The sequence below is a fragment of the Natator depressus genome, chromosome 3 (genome assembly GCF_965152275.1).
Source record: "Natator depressus isolate rNatDep1 chromosome 3, rNatDep2.hap1, whole genome shotgun sequence".
Classification (NCBI taxonomy): Eukaryota; Metazoa; Chordata; order Testudines; family Cheloniidae; genus Natator; species Natator depressus.
The window spans coordinates 63898382-63918192 of record NC_134236.1 but is presented as its reverse complement, the minus strand read 5'-3'; the positions used below and the strand labels follow the sequence as shown (position 1 = coordinate 63918192).

The window sequence follows — 19811 nt, the reverse complement described above, 5'->3', positions numbered from 1 at the left end:
AGCCAGTGCTAGCCTGTCTCTCTACGTTGCCTCCTGGCCCTCCCCAGCCTTGTGACTTTCCCCTCGTCTCAGTGAGCCTAGCTACATAGCGATGCCAATTAAAGTACTACCAGCTGCCCCAGTAGTCCCCTCTGACAGTTTTTGTGTGGTGATGTCCACAGTACAAATTGGAACATGGGGGAAGGGACATACCCAGAAGTTAATTCAGATTCAGTCTACATTAACTTTATAGATGGTTGCATGCTGGTTTCCAGAGGACAAAAGTGGCACACATGTAGTGTGCATGTCTACCTCCCTCCCATAGCCTCCCTGCACAGACTCCCCCGATTCCCATCCTATGCAGGGTCAGAGATGGGAATGGACTACGATGCAGCAGATGCTGCAGACCCCTCTTTTACATCCCCAGGAGGGCAGTCTTCTGGATTTGCTTCTCCTCTGTCATAGGAGATATTTTTTTCCCCAAAGAACAGATCAGAGACAACCTACCATGCTCCATTGATAACCTCCTTGAAGTTGCAAGCATGCTCAAAATAATAAAATTATTCATTCAGACAGTCACAGAGACACAGTTCTCTGGAGACAGTTTGATTTAATGTACAATAGTGGTGTCAAATAAAGGGAACATCTGATTGGACAAATTTACTTCAGCACAGGTAAAACACAAGGGACAATTTCATATCAACAGTGGTTGGCATTAAAAAAAAAAAAGAAAAGAAAAGAAAAGAAAACCCCACTTACTCACAACTACCATAATGAAATCTCGACTAACATAGGATGTCCTTACTTCTAAAGTATACAGAAATGCTATGGAATTTCACATGACATAGTACAGTGGCTATGTGAGTATGGTAAATGTGGAGTTACTAAGTGGAACCACATTATTTTATGGAGACGGACTCTTTGGATTGAGCAAAACAGACTAGTGATCTGAAAGGGTAAACTTCTGATCACATGTAGGGGAGCTCTTAAAGCTTCCTACTCTGGAGACAAAAGGAAGGAAAGAAAACAAATACCAGGGCAAAAAAGACCTGAAAAAAAAACATCTACAAAAAATGAAAGACACTGGCCACTTAAGGCACCTCACACATTCAACTAAGACTTCAGAGCTTAACTGGACACTGCAGAATGGTAGTTCCTCACTTAGTACTTGCCTCAAGCATTAAGACCTGTCCTAATGCTGTCAGCAGTAGGTATATACATACTATGCATTGGTGAATCTGTATAACAGCTCAAGACTTTGAGGTAAGAATATTACATTATCCACAGTGTATGTTCTGATAGGATATTTGCATGAGACCACAGCCATATACTGGGAATATGAACACAAGAATGGGTCCCCAGTATAGGGCATAATCCTGCTGCCACTGAAGTCAATAGTAAAACTCTCACTGACTTCAGTGGGAGCAAGAGGAACTTCACAATGTATAAAGTACCTTTGGATCATGCTATTTTCTAATTTCTTTTTATGTTAGAAAGAGGAGACCCATGAAGTATGGATCCCAGCAACTGCCTCCCATTGTACATCTAACTACAGCTACTATTTTACGCTGTCATTGAAACCCACAGTAAGTCAACTACTTGCTTAAAACAAATTTACATCATAACATCAGACAGTAAATATAGAAGATCTATTAAAGTCATTTTCAGCTTCCTTTCAAGACTTTGTTCACTGATGAACAGACTAACACTATGTATGTTTATGAAGGAAGAGAACAGATTTTTGCTATTATATTGAAGAGAAATTTAAGACTAGGAATGTGTTTTAAACATCCTAATGATTTAGAGACAAGTAATGGAAAGTAATACCGCTTGATAAAGTACTTGCTTGCTTGCAGGATTTTGCAAACAGCTTGAAGTCTCACTGGGTGAGTGGGCAAAGTAGCTGGAAAAATTATATAGAAAATGCAATATTTGGTTATTATTTGCAGAACAAACTTTAGATAATAGGCTTACAAGTATCTTTGAACTGAAACATAAGACTAGAGAAAATTCATGTCTTCAGTGCACTCTACGCAGGGTCAATCCTGCAAAGAGCTGAGAACTTTCAGCTTCAACTAAAGTCAACGTGAGCTGAAGATGACCTGCACTTCACAGGTCTGAACCCACCATGAGCCATAGGAGGTTTTAAAGTTCAAACAGAATGGGCTTTCATATGTGAAATATTTGAAGCAATATAGATTTTTTCTTTCAATCAATAATTGTTCTTAATCAATCACACTTCTCAGAATGCAAAGTATTTTATATTCTAATGCAGCAAGGTACTCAAACATGTGCTCCACTATGCGCATTGATTTCAGTGGGGCTACTTATATGTTTAAAGTTAGGCAAGGGGTTAAGTACCTTTCTGAACCATGACCGTAAGCAGCAATAGCCAATTCCTGCTTTAAAAATGACTAGTACTTTAACCTTTAAATCTTCCACTTACTCTGGTTAGAATGCTTGCAGGCTTCGTCAATAATTCTATCAATAATTAATCATTTTTCGAAGGGCATCATAGCATTTCCATTTGTCTGGGATGTAGAAAGGTTCAAAGATATGAGGGAAAGGAGTGTCGTAGCCACATACTCTTGAAATAGGAGCCTCTAGGTTCAAGAAGCACTCTTCCTGTTAACAAAAACAAGGAAGAAAGTTAGTAAGGCTTTACTTTCAGAAGCCATGCTTCACAAATTAAGTTCTGGTGAGCTATGTCAGACTGACACCCCTGAAAACCCAAACATTCTATTTATACCACAGCATAGATACATCCCAGACAACAGAAGTAAAACTTCCCTTTCTTCTTAGCGGTTTATATTAAAATAACAATTGGTATTTATGTTACATTCATTTTCGATGTGCTTTATGTTAAACTGCATGCAGATTATATTTAGCACATCCAAACAGAGACACTGCCAGGAAACAACATTTCAGGAACAAAGAAATAAGAGTTTATACTTCCCATGCCACATTGAAACATATAAGGAAAATCAAATAATCTAAAAGCCAGTATTATTTGTTATATACGTGACTGTCATATACAAAGTGATTTAGACTTCTAATGTATTAGGGACTTAACCCAAGAAGTGCTTAGCAGTTGCATCAGGCACTGAAATCCATGAACTTGCATGTGCTTAGCACATTCTCAAAGTCAAAAGCACGGTCTCTAAACAAAAATTATCGTTGTTCTGAGGGTCTGTCTACATAGCAACTAGACACCCATGACTGGCCCATGCCAGCCGACTCAGGCATGTGGGGCTCAGGCTGCAGGGCTGTTTCATTGCTGTGTAGATTTCCGGGCTTGGGCTGTGTAGGTTCCACTGGACCGATATAATCAATTCCTGTCAAACACCCATGTTTCTCAATAGTGGGATGATAGACATTTTCTCAGATTTGCTGGATTGTTTTGCACACAAGGATACTCTTCAACCCAAGAGTGAGCTATCTGCCTAGGTTTGTAAAAGGTCACCCCTCACCATGCATGATGGCATGGATAGGAGATACCTGTAACACAAGTGAATTGCAGAAATGTCCTGTTTCTCCATATTACTCACATGCAATTGTATGGTAGCATCTTCTTTCAAAGCAGCTGGAAATAGAAAATGCAGGAGGAAAAGGATTTCCCTACCCCTTCTGAACTCCCCCATTTCTCCCCCAGTGGTCAACTAGTTAGCTGTGTTGCCAATTTACTTGTTTTCCAACTAGATCTAATTGTTCTAAAAAATTTCTAGTTGGAAAAAAATTGCATTTAGTTGTTGGCTGGAAATTTGAATTGAAATTGAAACATTAATACACACTTTAAAAGCATATATATGACAAAACACTTTCACCCGAAAAATCATAATAGGTTTGAAAAGTATGAACAAAGACTAGTTTCCTCACACAGCTGTGTTTGTTGTGACAATGTTGGCATATTCATTTTGGCGATGTGGCCAACCTCATAATTTCAAATTGTGATTGATAAACAAGAAGCAATCATCATAAAATCAAATGCTGATGTTTACTGGTGTTTTATGATCTTTAAAATGTGGGGCCAAGAGTTAGCGCCAAATTGCCTTGCCGATGAAAATGTACGAAACTTGCTTACAGCAACCAGGCAGCCACAATAAACTTAACCCCTCTTTTTTTACTGAAATTTCATGGAAGTTTATGTATACATAGAAGGAAGTAATACAATTTCTCATTCTTGAACAACCAGATTAGTATTTTTAGTGACTTTGCTTCAGAATGCTAGATTTGTGACTGGGAAATTTATATAAATATACATTTCCTAGTAGGCTAAGATTTTTAAAATGCATAATATTTTCCAAGGTCATTATCTCACATCGTGGCTATCTCAAGGGGTCGTTATCTCGGGGAGTTTCTGCACTAAACCTTTTAATTACTATGATTTTTCCAAAAGTCAATTTAAATATGTTTTTTAAAAAAATAATATTTTTTGTTTTAGAAATCTAAAACTTATGTTTTTCCAGTTTTTACTACGGTGCCATACAGCTCATCTTCACCCTCACGGTCTCACTCCTTGGCCCTCATTTCCCTGTAAATTTGAATATCCCCTCTAACTTCAGTTCCTGGGGAAAACACTGGGAATAGGTAATGCAATCCAACCCAGTGTCATTGCATTTCCTAGTGAAAAGGTCAACCTATGAACTGTCCATGTGTGGATTTATGCTTACTTGGCGATTATCAAAGCTTTTTCTGGGATCTGCTTTCAGGTTGGCTTTCTTGCTGACCTTTCTGTTGGTACAGAGCTTTGGGATAGCAGTAGGGAAAAGAAAATCACTATTTAAAGCTTGCAGAGTTTAGAGTCTTAAATAGCAATATTGAGAGTGGTAAATTAACTTCAGATTGGGACATACCCCTCCCCTATACCAGGAAATCACATTGCTTTCCATATTTAATATGCGTTTGTCTTAACTGTCAACTAGAAGCATGAACATATGAATATCAGTAACCCACTACGTGATTTATTTAAGTAATACCACTTCTTGCTACTTGGTATTATTTTCATTATAATGTGAGTTTAAGCATTTTAAGGTTGGATTTTCTTTATAAAGTGAGATTAATGTTGTGAGAAGTGCTAGATGGAAAGTAACAGAGACCGAAAATCCTTTATTTTAACCCCACAGACCAGCTACAGCGAGCTTCCAACTCTTCCTCACCCCTGACTGGTGGAAAATCTTCATGGGGGAGAGGGTAGTGTACTCTCCATATGCAGTCAGTCCTTGGCCCTCGTACTGTGACTGCTGATAACAGTGCTTATTTGGGACATAATAATGCCTGTTCAAAAACTATCTGTACAGGGGTGGGGTGGAGTTGCAGCACAGCAGCAGGAGCTCCCAGATGCACAGGGTGAGTAGGCCAGCTGCACTCCTTTCCACAGCCATCTAGCTCTCTATGCCATGACCCTACTTCCCCTTTGGAATACCTAGCTGCCACAGGATCATGGACTGGGGGAGTCCACGCTCTCATAGCACCGCAAGCCTGAAACGGTGGCCAGTCCCACCCCAGAAGTTTAGGGTTGAGTTTCATTGGAGCCTATTCCACACCTTGTGCATCTGTACAGAGGCCTTTTAAGCTCTGGCCTTCAGTTTCAATTTTACTGGAGGCTAGTGCAATGTTGCAAACACTTGCCCACCAGGAGCTGGACTAAGGCCACCATCTCATCTCACTTAGGCCATTCACCTGACAACCATCAAAGAACAATGAATTTTTAGTCACTAGCAGGTGGAGTTCCCATACTTCGCTGAACAGGCTCCACAAACACTGTATTCAGGGGCACCACCTGGGGTCTTGAGCAGGGAGGGTGAAGTATAAAAAAAATGTACTGAGTGTTACCCAAAATTTTCCCCGAATAGTATCGGTTTTGCAAGCTAACTAAAACATTCTTCAGCCTACGAAGTAGTGACAAAACAATCAAGTAATAATTACTTTAAATGGTGTGGGGGTCTTCTGTTCTGTGGAGTGGGTTTGTGACAAGAATTGGTGATTGGTATGGTGGCTGCAGGAGGAGTGAGAGGTAAAGTTTAGGGGCTGTGGATCTCCGGGTGTGGAGTTGGATTGAGAGGTTTGTGGGGAGGAAACCCTGGCAAAAGGAAAAGATTGGGGTAGACACTGTGGAGAGGGAATATTTATGGGCTAGAGTCCAGTGGGTGAAGGGGGGGTAGGCCTTACCAGATCTGAGCCTGAGCCATGAAGTAGAATTGCTGGGCAGGATTGGTGCTTTTCTGCACCATCCCCCCACTCCTTGCAGCCAGGCTGAGCCCTTCGCACTAGGCAGATAGCTTGGCTCTGCCCCACGCCATCTCAGGCATTACTAGGAGACAGGGGTGGAGTTCAGCTTCCTGGGTGGGTCCTGTGCAGGCTGCACAGCAAAAAAAGAGCATGGCAGTGACAATGCCATTCCCCAGGCCACCGCTGCCTGCTCCCCATAACCAGCACCCCCAGAGCCAGCTGCAAGTCCTTGGCATCCCACCTCCCGCACAACACCGCCAGTGCCAGTATCCTCCCTCCTCAACAGCACCCCCAGAGCCAGTTCCTCAGTTCTCCACCTCCCCCACAGGCAGTGTGTGGGGAGACCTGAAGGGGCAGAACCACTCCTGGCTACTGGCAGCCACAGCAGCCCGAGCTCCTCCACTGCTGCTGTTCTCTGTCGGCAGAGGAAGAAGACCTGGTGGCTCGGCACTGCACTGCCTCTGAGGCTGCAGTAGCAGCACTACCAGCCAGGGGACAAAATTTTACCTAATGTGTTAGGAGCAGGTGGGGATTGCCTCTTTCTGCCCCACCCCCTTTTGTCACCCTAACTGTATTTAGAATCATCGTACCCTCTTTCTAGGGTCTGTCTTCCTTGGTAATTCAAATAGCAGGAGCAGAAACTTAACTCTCAGCTGTCTTCCTGAACACAGATACTCCTCAGGGTGTTCCTGAAGAGCTCTCTCTGTCCGAGAGCCCAAGAACCTCCATTCTTGAGCCATTCCTCCTGCATTATATCCCTGCCACAACGAGTCAGCAGGAATCAGTCAGCATCACCCTGCAGGGTTCCAACAGCACTTAACAGGTTAATTCAACAGAAGAACCCTACCACCTTCTTGCAGTCATTAGTGATCCACACTGAATTCCAACCAGCAACTTAGAAAGGTTCTATATTACTTTAACAATCTCCCTGAACCAATATTAATTCATTCTAATTGTAGTATTCAAACTGCCCTTACACATGGAGGGAGTGACATCCTGGCCTTCTTTTTTGTTTGGTTCAGGCTCTTAGTTTAATTCATCCAAGTATTTCAATCTTTATAGCCCTCCTTAAGTATTCTACATTGTTTAGTGTCCCTATTTAAAACCTGAAGAAACGTAATTTGGAAAAGTTGCATAATAAATACTGAAAAATACAATCAAGTGATAACATGAATAGAATGAGTTTGTACTCCAGTAATGGTCTCTCCTTGCTGACAGACAGTGGTAAAACCCAAGACATTTACATATGAAATGGTTGCAGACTTTCATTCTATTAATGTTATCACTATTATACCTAATTTAAAATAAAATAAATTTTAAGACTTCCAAAACCGCTGTTTGGATTTCCTCTTTATAGGGAGAGAATCCCAAATGGCAGTTAAAGTCAGCCTTTATGCTGCAATTTAAAAAATGTGAGAGTTTTATACTGCATTTTAAAAGCTTTTCATCTTGAGCACATACACTGCTTAGAAATTTTTTAAGCTCCCAGAAGTCCTAGCTGGATGTGTGATGGAGGCTTGATCACTTGACACAATCTGAAAAAAATAAAAAACAAGCAAAGTGATGGAACTACAATGTGTTTGAACTTGGGTTGTTTGGGGCTTTAAAAAAAAAATATGTGCCTGACTGTGAGGGTTTTCTTCTGCACATTGACAAATAAGAAATTTTATTTTATCAATGACCTATTTCCGAGGTGGAAAATGAGGTCTCAATCCCGCAATTAAATCCATGTGGGTGAAGCACTGCAACTGCACAGTCCCACTGAAGTCAATGTAGTTCCATAAAGGAACATACCCATATGGATCTAATTGCAGGATCAGTACTGTACTCTGTACTTCACTTCTTGTTAATCTTCTTGGAATAAGTGATGTTTTAGCAAACTGATTGGCTGATAAAAAAAACTGCACTAGGTATAATGAAAAATAATATAGGAAGTTAAGGTAACAAATTGGTTATTTCTCTTACATAAAACCTATTAAAAGAATGTTCATTATCATACATACAATATATTATTTTAAATAATGTGGTGGGAGAGTCCTCTAAGAACATAAGAATGGCCACACTAGGTCAGATCAATCTAGCCCAGCACCTAGTTTTCAACCAGTGGCCAGTGCCAGGTGCTTCAGAAGGAATGAAGAGAACAGGCAATCATAGAGTGATCCAATATCCAGATATACTCTACAACAGTATATCTTAGACTTATGACTTTATGGCCAGAAAGGACCATCACAATCATCTAGTCTGACCTCCTGCACATTGCAGGCCATAGAAACTGACCCACCCATTCCTGTAATAGGCCCATAATCTCTGGCTGAGTTACAGCCATCCTCAAATCTTGATTTAAAGACTTCAAGTTACAGAGAATTCACCATTTACACTAGTTCAAACCAGCAAGTGACCTGTTGTTGCAGAAGATGGCAAAAAACCCCAGGGTCTCTGCCATCTGACCTGGAGGAAAATTCCTTCCCAACTCCCAAATATGGCGATCAGTTAGACCCTGAGCATGTGTGAGAGACCCACCAGCAGACACTAGAGAAAGAATTTTCTATTGTAACTCAAAGCCTTCCCCAGCTAGTGTCCCATTTTTGGCCACTGGAGGTATTTGCTAATATCAGACACTTTTACAGGGACTTTAATTATTTATGCCACCATAGCTACCTTTACATTCTCTGGATGCTGAATTAGGATCTGATGCCACAAACACTATAAGTTTAATGTTTAGTAGCATGAGTAGTTCCTATGAAGTTAGTAACAATGTCAATGAAGTCAGTTACTACTGACAGAAGTTCAGTGGAACTGGTAAAACCTAGGCTTTCAAATTTATTACTAGTTTACAGATTTGCTGAAAATATTTGCAAGAATAATTTCAGAACAGATCAGAAAGTTTTAGAATATTTTCACATAACTGGGAATGAAATCATACTGCAGAGAATGAGGCATACATTTGGTGTTGCAAGGTGCTGTCTCCTGGTATTCAGGCCTTGTCAAGGTTCCTTCCCCACTCTGAACTCTAGGGTACAGATGTGGGGACCTGCATGAAAGACCCCCTAAGCTTATTCTTACCAGCTTAGGTTAAAAACTTCCTCAAGGTACAAACTTTGCCTTGTCCTTGAACCCTATGCTGCCACCACCAAGCATGTTAAACAAAGAACAGGGAAAGAGCCCACTTGGAGACTTCTTCCCCAAAAATATCCCCCCAAGCCCTACACCCCCCTTCCTGGGGAAGGCTTGATAAAAATCCTCACCAATTTGCACAGGTGAACACAGACCCAAACCCTTGGATCTTAAGAACAATGAAAAAACAATCAGGTTCTTAAAAGAAGAATTTTAATTAAAGAAAAGGTAAAAGAATCAACTCTGTAAAATCAGGATGGTAAATACCTTACAGGGTAATCAGATTCAAAACATAGAGAATCCCTCTAGGCAAAACCGAAAGTTACAAAAAAAAGACAAAAACAGGAATATACATTCCATTCAGCACAGCTATTTTACCAGCCATTTAAACAAAAGAAAACCCAATGCATTTCTAGCTAGATTGCTTACTAACTTTTTACAGGAGTTCTGAAGAGCATTCCTGATCTGTTCCTGGCAAAAGCATCACACAGACAGACAGAGCCTTTGTTCCCCCCACCAGCTTTGAAAGTAACTTGTCTCCTCATCGGTCATTTTGGTCAGGTGCCAGTGAGGTTATCTTAGCTTCTTAACCCTTTACAGGTGAAAGGGTTTTGCCTCTGGCCAGGAGGATTTTATAGTTCTGTATACAGAAAGGTGGTTACCCTTCCCTTTATATTTATGACACGCCCCCCAAATCACAGATAGGGTGAACCACTGGCTGTGATTTCTTCCTGGAGCTCTAGGTGAAAACAGAGTTAAGACGACACATGCACCTCTAAATATACTACCAAATGTATAAAGACTACAATATTTTCCACATCTCAAGGATGATTTTAACCAGTTGATTCTGGGAAACTTTCACGGGAGAGTGCATCAGCCACTTTGTTAGAAGCTCCTGAGATGTGTTGTATGTCGAAATCAAAATCTTGGAGAGCTAAACTCCACCAAAGAAGTTTTTTGTTATTTCCTGTGGTGGTATGAAGCCACTGTAGCGCAGCATGGTCGGTTTGCAGGTGGAAACGCCGTCCCCAAACGTATGGGCATAGCTTTTCCAGAGTGTAGACAATGGCGTAACATACTTTTTCACTGACTGACCAGTTGCTTTCCCTCTCAGACAGCTTCTTGCTGAGAAACACGATAGTGTAGGTACTTCTGAAAATATGTTTGGAAGAGAGCCAGGCAGCTATTTGGTATTATAATGATGTAAAACTTTGTCACACTTTTAAAAATAAAAGAACATATCATCCTCTCCTTTGAGGATATATTTAAAAAGGGACATATGTGGCTGAGAATTCACATGAAAAAAATGGCAGTGATACATATGAAAAGTGTCCAGATAAGACATAAAATCATTCCCCACAAGCTAAAATTTTGGGGATGAAATTCTGGTCCCAATCAAGTAATTGGGAGTTTTGCCATTGACTTTAAATCAGGCCAAGATTTCACTCTAAAACTTAATAGGAGAATACCTGGTCGCACTATAATGCTACCCATGCTCTCTAATCTTAATTATGTGGCCATTTAGATGCATTTAAGGGGAATGTTTCAAAAGTGACTCAGAGATTTAGGAGCAGAAATCCCTTTGAAAATCCATTCTCAAAATTCACAGAGTGATCACTCTAACCAAGCACTTCAGAACAAAAATGTGCCCTATCTTTACAAATGGTAAGTTCAAGGATTTGCTAAACTTTTCACGATTATATTCTAAATTTGTTTTCTGTGTCAGATAATCTCCCTTTTTGATTTTTCTAAATCCATTTTTGATTTTCCCCCACTATTATACATTTTTAGCATGCTGCAGTGGAAAACTTTCACAAAGATTACTCTCTAAGGTGCCACAAGTACTCCTTTTCTTTTGCAGATTTGACCTGATTCAGCAAAGTGCTTAAGCACATACCAAACTTTAAACCATGCGAGTAATCACACTGAAGTCAATGGGACTACTCAAGTGTTTGAAGTTAAGCATAAGTTGAGTACCTTGCTGAATTGGGGCCACTGTTATTGGAGAGAAATGTTGAATAATATATTAGAAGTTATAGATATTTGCAAAGAGATATGATTAACATGATAAAACTATTAAATTAATACATATTTTAAAATACATTATGTTGAATATGAATATTCCCCATCCCTTTCCAACCTGCAAGAGATTAAAATCACTGCAGTTCTTTCCAACAACTTCACAAATTGGACTAAGTGCTTATATGCATCTGGCTATTAACTGAAGACTATTTAGAAATGTTCCCACAGTGCCTCACCTGACAGGCAATTTGCAGCATCCAGTGTTACTGATATACAGAGTTACACATGCAAATGCTTGGCTGCAAATTGATACTGGGTTGCTTTCCAGACTTCTGGGAAATGGTGGACTGGTTCTGTGAGTAGCAAATTATGCATTACTTAGTTAAAGGAAGAGCTGGAAAGAAAGAGAAGACACACAAAGGGAGATGATATTTTTCCTTTAAGTATCCCACTTCTGTGTCTTTTATTCTTTTCCTTTCCCCACCTTCATCCATGTGTTTATGATCCATTTCTCATCCTCTCTTGCTATATATAAACAATAGCAGACAATACAGAAATATTTTCATTTTTTAAAGTTACCTCAGCATTTGACGTCTTTTAAAACTCCATGTTATTGATGTAATATTCTGTGTCCCAGTGGGCACATTCTTGCTCTCAGTTATTATTTTACAGCACTTACCGGTGTGCAAGGCATTTTATAGAAAAAGTAAAAACCAAGGTCCTTACCCCAAAATGATTATACTATAAATTTTAGCTGTGATACAAGTGAGAAGAATAAATACACAGAAGTGGAGACGGAGATGGGCAGCACAAAGGTTACAATATGATCACAGAATTACTCAGTTACTGGATGGGTACATCTTGATGGCTCTGTAACAATTTTTTTTTAAACGTAGGTTTCAGAGTAACAGCCGTGTTAGTCTGTATTTGCAAAAAGAAAAGGAGTACTTGTGGCACCTTAGAGACTAACCAATTTATTTGAGTATAAGCTTTCGTGAGCTACAGCTCACTTCATCGGATGCATACTGTGGAAAATACAGAAGATGTTTTTATACACACAAACCATGAAAAAATGGGTGTTTATCACGACAAAAGGTTTTCTCTCCCCCACCCCACTCTCCTGCTGGTAATAGCTTATCTAAAGTGATCACTCTCCTTACAATGTATATGATAATCAAGGTGGGCCATTTCCAGCACAAATCCAGGTTTTCTCCCCACCCTCCCCAACAAACCCACTCTCCTGTTGGTAACAGCTTATCTAAAGTGATCACTCTCCTTACAATGTGTATGATAATCAAGGTGGGCCATTTACAGCACAAATCCATTTTTTCATGGTTTGTGTGTGTCAAGGTTCCTCCCCCACTCTGAACTCTAGGGTACAGATGTGGGGACCTGCATGAAAAACCTCCTAAGCTTATCTTTACCAGCTTAGGTCAAAACTTCCCCAAGGTACAAAATATTCCACCCTTTTGTCCTTGGATTGGCCGCTACCACCACCAAACAAATACTGGTTACTGGGGAAGAGCTGTTTGGACACGTCTTTCCCCCCAAAATACTTCCCAAAACCCTTGCACCCTACTTCCTGGACAAGGTTTGGTAAAAAGCCTCACCAATTTGCCTAGGTGACTACAGACCCAGACCCTTGGATCTTAAGAACAATGAACAATCCTCCCAACACTTGCACCCTCCCTTTCCTGGGAAATGTTGGATAAAAAGCCTCACCAATTTGCATAGGTGACCACAGACCCAAACCCCTGGATCTGAGAACAATGAAAAAGCATTCAGTTTTCTTACAAAAAGACTTTTAATAAAAATAGAATTAGAAATAAGAAATCCCCCCTGTAAAATCAGGATGGTAAATACCTTACAGGGTAATTAGATTCAAAACATAGAGAACCCCTCTAGGCAAAAACCTTAAGTTACAAAAAAGATACACAGACAGAAATAGTTATTCTATTCAGCACAATTCTTTTCTCAGCCATTTAAAGAAATCATAGTCTAACACATACCTAGCTAGATTACTTACTAAAAGTTCTAAGGCTTCATTCCTGGTCTATCCCCGGCAAAGACAAAATGTAGACAGACACACAAACCCTTTGTTTCTCTCCCTCCTACCAGCTTTTGAAAGTATCTTGTCTCCTCATTGGTCATTTTGGTCAGGTGCCAGCGAGGTTACCTTTAGCTTCTTAACCCTTTACAGGTGAGAGGAGATTTCCTCTGGCCAGGAGGGATTTTAAAGGGGTTTACCCTTCCCTTTCTATTTATGACAGTGTGTATAAAAACATCTTCTGTGTTTTCCACAGTATGCATCCGATGAAGTGAGCTGTATCTCACGAAAGCTTATGCTCAAATAAATTGGTTAGTCTCTAAGGTGCCACAAGTACTCCTTTTTTTAAATGTAGGAACTCACTTCTTGTTAGTGACAAAGCAAAAATTAATTTTAAAGAGGGGTATGCACGAGGAGAGGATGGCAATATTTTTGTCATCTCTTCTACTATTAGATATTTTCTGATATGTATACAACAGGAACCACAATAACCACAATGCCAAGATCTATTACATTGTAAGTAAAATAATATTTCTTTCTTGTTTTTTTTAAAGAGGTTATTTTTTTTTAACTAGATGGTCCAAATTCTTAAATTTGGAGGGAGCAGGTGGCAGGCTGTTCAGATCTATAAATTCCATTTGTCTCATTGGACAGACAGGGACTGGCTGCAAAGGTCAGGACCAGTTCTCAACTTTTTTGAAGTTTGGGCGTGTCAGGGTTCCCTCCCCACTCTGAACTCTAGGGTACAGATGTGGGGACCTGCATGAAAGACCCCCTAAGCTTATTTCTACCAGCTTCGGTTAAAACTTCCCCAAGGCACAAATTCTTTGCCCTTGGAGGGTATGCTGCCACCACCAAGAGATTTAACAAAGCCTCCCCAGGAAAGGGGGTGTAAGGTAAATCAGTCAGGTTCTTAAAAGAAGGATTTTATTTAAAAAAAGGTAAAAATCACCTCTGTAAAATCAGAATGGAAATAACTTTACAGGGTAACAAAAGATTCAAAAACACAGCAGAACTTCCTCTAGGCTTAGTTTCAAAGTTACAAAAAACAGGACTAAACCTCCCGCCAGCAAAGGAAAAATTCACAAGCAGAACAAAAGATAATCTAACACGCCTTGCCTGGCTTTTACTCACAATTTTTGTAACATGAGAGACTTTTAGGGTGGTTTATAGGACAAGGAGTTTTCTGACCTGATGCTTCTCTGCTTCCCAAGAGAAGACACAAAACACAGCCTTCTCCCCCCAAAATTTGAAAGCATCTTCTTTCTCCATTGGTCCTTTTGGTCAGGTGCCAACCAGGTTATTTGAGCTTCCTAACCCCCTTATAGGTAAGGAGGAATTTTAGGCTACCCTTGGCCGTATGGTTATGACAGGGCGTATTGGATTTGAGAGTTTAGTTAGTTACGTCAGATCTATAGGTTTGAAAAGGCTACTGGAGTCCAAAAACTTTTCAGAGAGACAAGTCAAATTCGCTTTAGAGATTCACTGTGTTTTATGGTATTTTCTAATATATGTTTGTCGTAAATCACATATGTGCAGAGTTGAAGAACAGACTTTTGCAACTCATATTTCTCTACTGAAATGCAATCACGCACTTCTGCACTCACTTTACCTAAAATTCCTCAATTTAACTTATCACAGGCCATTTAGTGACCTAACAATGAGTTGAATATTATTTGTTAAGACACATTATACTTGAAGAAATTTCTTTTCTATGTGAAAGATTCCTGCATAAGAAATAAATCCGATAAAAAAAGATTGCTAAAAAATTTTCAGCATTCTAAAGACTGAGCTGATAAAATGCAAATTACTTTTAAGTCTGTTTCATGAAAACACAAATTAATAAAAGTCAGATATTTTAATATTTAAAAGATAGAATTCTTGCTCTTTATATCAGAATTCATATGCATCCGATGAAGTGAGCTGTAGCTCACGAAAGCTTATGCTCTAATAAATTTGTTAGTCTCTAAGGTGCTACAAGTACTCCTGTTCTTTTTGTTTAAACAGTTTACCTTCAAAATAAGAAAAACGGCAAATATCTCAAATTTCCAGAGAGGTTGAAGTGCCTCAAGTTTGCAGCACAAAACCTTTCCTTACAGCTGAAACCACCAGCTGCTGTGAATTTGTAAAATGGAATTTGCTTTGACTACGTGTATATAGTTATATTCTTATGAATGACCACTTGTTCCATGAGCTGTGTAAGTACTGTACTTGTGCAAGTTATTTCCTTTAAGTTATGGTATTTTTGAAGGGAGAAAACTAATATTTTTTTAATTTGCATGGCAACAACTAACTTCAAATACTTATTGAAAACATATTCCTGATAGTTCTAGGAACCATATTTCTACTATCTACTATCTATAATAGCATGGATAAAGTCATGGTGATACCCTAGCACGAAGGATTCTCCAGTAGGTGCACAGTCACTATAACTGGTCCTATGCCACCATCCTCACAGTTTTCAGAGAAAAAAGGTGAAGAGGAGTATGTTAGAGGGAGAAAGGTGTGGTTAGGGGAGTGGCCAGATGGTAATGAACTCCAACAATCCCCAACTGGCATACACCACAGGCAAACTTTAGAGCAGACTCCAGTCTGTTCTAAATTACTCCTGGGCCAAATCTCTGATTCCCACTCTTGCTGGACACTCAGCATAAAATAGGCACTCCTATTTACTTTCTCACCTAACACAAGAACAAGGGGACACTCAATGCAATTGAAAGAACAAATTTAAAGCTAAAAATACTTGTTTTTAGGTGAACAACAGAATATCAACCTGTGAAACTCATTGCCACAAGATTTTGAGACCAAGAGGGCATTAGTTGTCAAAAAAAGATTGGCCATACTGGGTGGCAGCACACAGATCAACACAAAAAAGTGTAATGTAATTTATATAAATAATGAGAACAGTTACAAACTAGATAATATAAAAAATACACAGCAATAATTAAGAATTAGAGTTATACATCTTTGTGTTTAATTGCGTAATCCAAATGCTAACTGACTAGGATTACAAAGAAGTCTCTCTCAGAGGAAGGCTATTAAATAATTGTCCACTTTTGCGTCTTCCTGTCAAGCATTTTCTTGGACAGGATACTGGGCTAGACAGAGTACTGGTCAGATCCAGTATCTCAATTGCTATGTTACTACCCTAGGTTTTGTGTTATTAGAACTTTAACTTTTGAGCAAAATTTTGTCAAAATTCTCCACCTTAACATTAAATTTCCTTATTCTTCCTGAACTTAATTTCCTTGTGTTCTTAAAAAGAAAGGAGAAGAAAAAGGGAGTAGTTTACTCTCTCAGAGGGGTCAGGCATTGAAACATCTCACTGTCTGTAAGAATTCTGCACTTCCTTCAGAAACAGCACATATGCTGCGCTGGTCTGGGGCTTGTGGGAAATTGGGGAAGTGGCATGGGATGGTATGTGGGCGGGTTTGGCTGTACTGGGGACAGCATACAGCTCACCACAAAATATATAAAGTAATAATGTAAATTCAAAAGCAGAGATGATCTGAAAACAAATCTTATCTTTTTATTCATAATAGATGAGGTCCCTAATACATAAATCCCATAATAAAGCAGGAACAGATCATCAAACTACTAGCTGGAAACTCTACAGGAACACAAGAAAGGCCAATCATTTTTGGAAATTCATTTCCGCAGCCATCAGCATTACAGGCAGTCTTCGACTTTACGACATTTGACTTACGATGAACGGCACATAGGACGTTTCTGAATTGACTCCCTGATTTTACTTTGGACAATTGGTTTTGACTTAATGACTCTTGGTCCCGCAATGCAGTGTATTGCGGTTCCGAGTTATGATGTTTCGACTTACAACGCAATTTTCAGGAACCACTTGTGTTGTAAATCTTAGGACTGCCTGTATTAAATTTGGACCTGAAACAATAATACTTTTAAGAGCTGTCATTTGCCTCCCATCTGTTTTTTTACTGGATGGTCCATTTTGAAACAGACTGTCACTGTCCTGGCTTTTAAAAACAATTTTTTTTCCTGGCTTCCATTCAGTCTTCTATACAAATGGCATCTCTTTCATGCTACATGCCCAGATTCTTGAACTACCTATTCCTGTAAATCACCAATTGGAAGTGCTGGCTCCCGAAGCAGCTGATTTAAAATAGCACAGAAACAAGGCAGTGAACCAGCAGCAGGATAACTAAGCACATGGATGATAAATATTTTTAAAAACTGATGCAAAATTTCTGATCCTTTTGCATGTGTCACAGCCTTTAGGGCACTGTGAGACATGTTGATCAGCACCACCAACACCTGCTCTCCCTCAGAATGAACCCTCACGTGTGGGTGGATCTGTCCCAGTCCCCGTTCAGCTCATGACATCCTTTGGTGGCAGAAAGAAAATGTTGAATTTAAACATGAAAAGTTGGAAAAAGAGACACAATGGGGGAAAACAAAATACTAATGAATGATTAATGCCCACAAACAGCAGCAATTAAGACAACTCAGGTATGCATTCCAAAACATTAAAACATTCTTTCTCATACATATTAGTACTTTGCAAGAGTCTAGCACCTAGAATTCTGTGTCCATATATGGGCACCTCATTACCAGGAAGATGTAGACAAACTGGATGTTGTCCACAGAAGAGCAGTAAAAATAGTGAAGGCGGTTAGAGGAATAAAGTTCTAAGGAAAAGAAAGAAACAGAGTATGTATAACTTAGCTTGTCTAATGACAGGTTTCAGAGTAGCAGCCGTGTTAGTCTGTATCCGCAAAAAGAAAAGGCGTACTTGTGGCACCTTAGAGTCTAAAAAATTTATTTGAGCATAAGCTTTCGTGAGCTACAGCTCACTTCATCAGATGCATGCAGTGGAAAATAAAGTGGGGAGATTTTATATTCACAGAGAACATGAAAAAATGGGTGTTACCATACAGACTATAACAAGAGGGATCAGGTAACGTGAGCTATTACCAGCAGGAGAGCGGAGGGGACGGGGGACCTTTTGTAGTGATAATCAAGGTGGGCCATTTCCAGCAGTTGACAAGAACGTGTGAGGAACAGTAGGGGGGGAAATAAACAAGGGGAAATAGTTTTACTTTGTGTAATGACCCATCCACTCCCAGTCTTTATTCAAGCCTAAGTTAATTGTATCCAGTTTGCAAATTAATTCCAATTCAGCAGTCTCTTGTTGGAGTCTGTTTTTGACATTTTTGTTGTTGAAGAATTGCCACTTCTAGGTCTGTAATCGAGTGACCAAAGAGATTGACGTGTTCTCTGACTGGTTTTTGAATGTTATAATTTTTGACGTCTGATTAGTGTCCATTTATTCTTTTATGTAGAGACTGTCCAGTATGGCCAATGTACATGGCAGAGGGGCATTGCTGGCACATAATGGCATATATCACATTGGTAGATGCGCTGGTGAACGAGCCTTTAACAGTGTGGCTGATGTGGTTCCTGCCCTCCTCTCCCCCGCTCTCCTGCTGGTAATAGCTCACCTTACCTGATCCCTCTTGTTATAGTTTTTATGGTAACACCCATTGTTTCATGTTCTCTGTGTATATAAAATCTCCCCACTTTATTTTCCACTGCATGCATCCGATGAAGTGAGCTGTAGCTCACGAAAGCTTATGCTCAAATAAATTTGTTAGTCTCTAAGGTGCCACAAGTACTCCTTTTCTTTTAGCTTGTCTAAATAATGACTAAAGGAAGCAGGAGGATATGATAAGAGTACAAATATTTGAATGGTGTAAACGTCAGAGAGGTAGAGAGGGCTACCTTGGATCAAATGAAGAAAAATGAAAATTTAGGATAAATTTAGGAAATACTTCTTAACTGATAGAGAACACAGACTGTTTATTAGTCACCAAAGGAGCGTGGTGGGAACCTTATCCTTTGAGATATTTAAAACTAGACTGGATGAAGCAGTAGGGAAATGTCCTGCAGGAAACGATTCTTCACTAGTAATGGCATGAACCCAATAGGCTTTGCATGCTATACTTTCTATGATACTATAATGCAGGATTGACATGTTTTTTTTTAAATCCTGTGATATACCAGAGGTTAGACTAGATGATCTGATGGTCCCTTCTGGCCTTAGACTCTATGACTCTTATTTGAAGTGGGATTGGTTCCTTGGTTACTAACAGTGGGAAGTTAGACATCTTGGGAGTAGAGCTGTACAAAAATTGATAAATGTCAGCGACACCACATTGCCCTGGTGTCTGTGGAAAAAGTGAAACCTTTTCTGTGCATGTCAAATTCCTTTTCTTTGTCACAAAAACAAACCAATAAAAAACCCTCTCTTCCCTCATTCCCCCATCCCTCCCCCAAACCCTCCCCCCCTTTTGCATGTAGAAAACATCATCATGACTATTTTGACTATAAAATGGCCAACATGCTCAGTGAAAATGATATATGATTAAAATATACCCCTGGATAAATT

The 19811-nt window shown here is 39.7% G+C and overlaps 1 protein-coding gene across 2 annotated transcripts in view; it reads right to left on the bottom strand.

The window, feature by feature from the left end:
• Nucleotides 1–2427: 2427 nt before the first annotated feature.
• The window catches only part of BCKDHB (branched chain keto acid dehydrogenase E1 subunit beta), a 289050-nt gene continuing 271666 nt past the window's right edge, over nt 2428–19811 (bottom strand). For both annotated transcript variants that reach the window (XR_012638787.1, XM_074948030.1), the window contains one exon: nt 2428–2604. Coding sequence is in view for 1 of the 2 variants with exons in the window: in XM_074948030.1 (XP_074804131.1) it covers nt 2464–2604 (141 nt within the window). In the remaining variant the exon portion in view is untranslated. The remainder of the gene's footprint in view (nt 2605–19811) is intronic.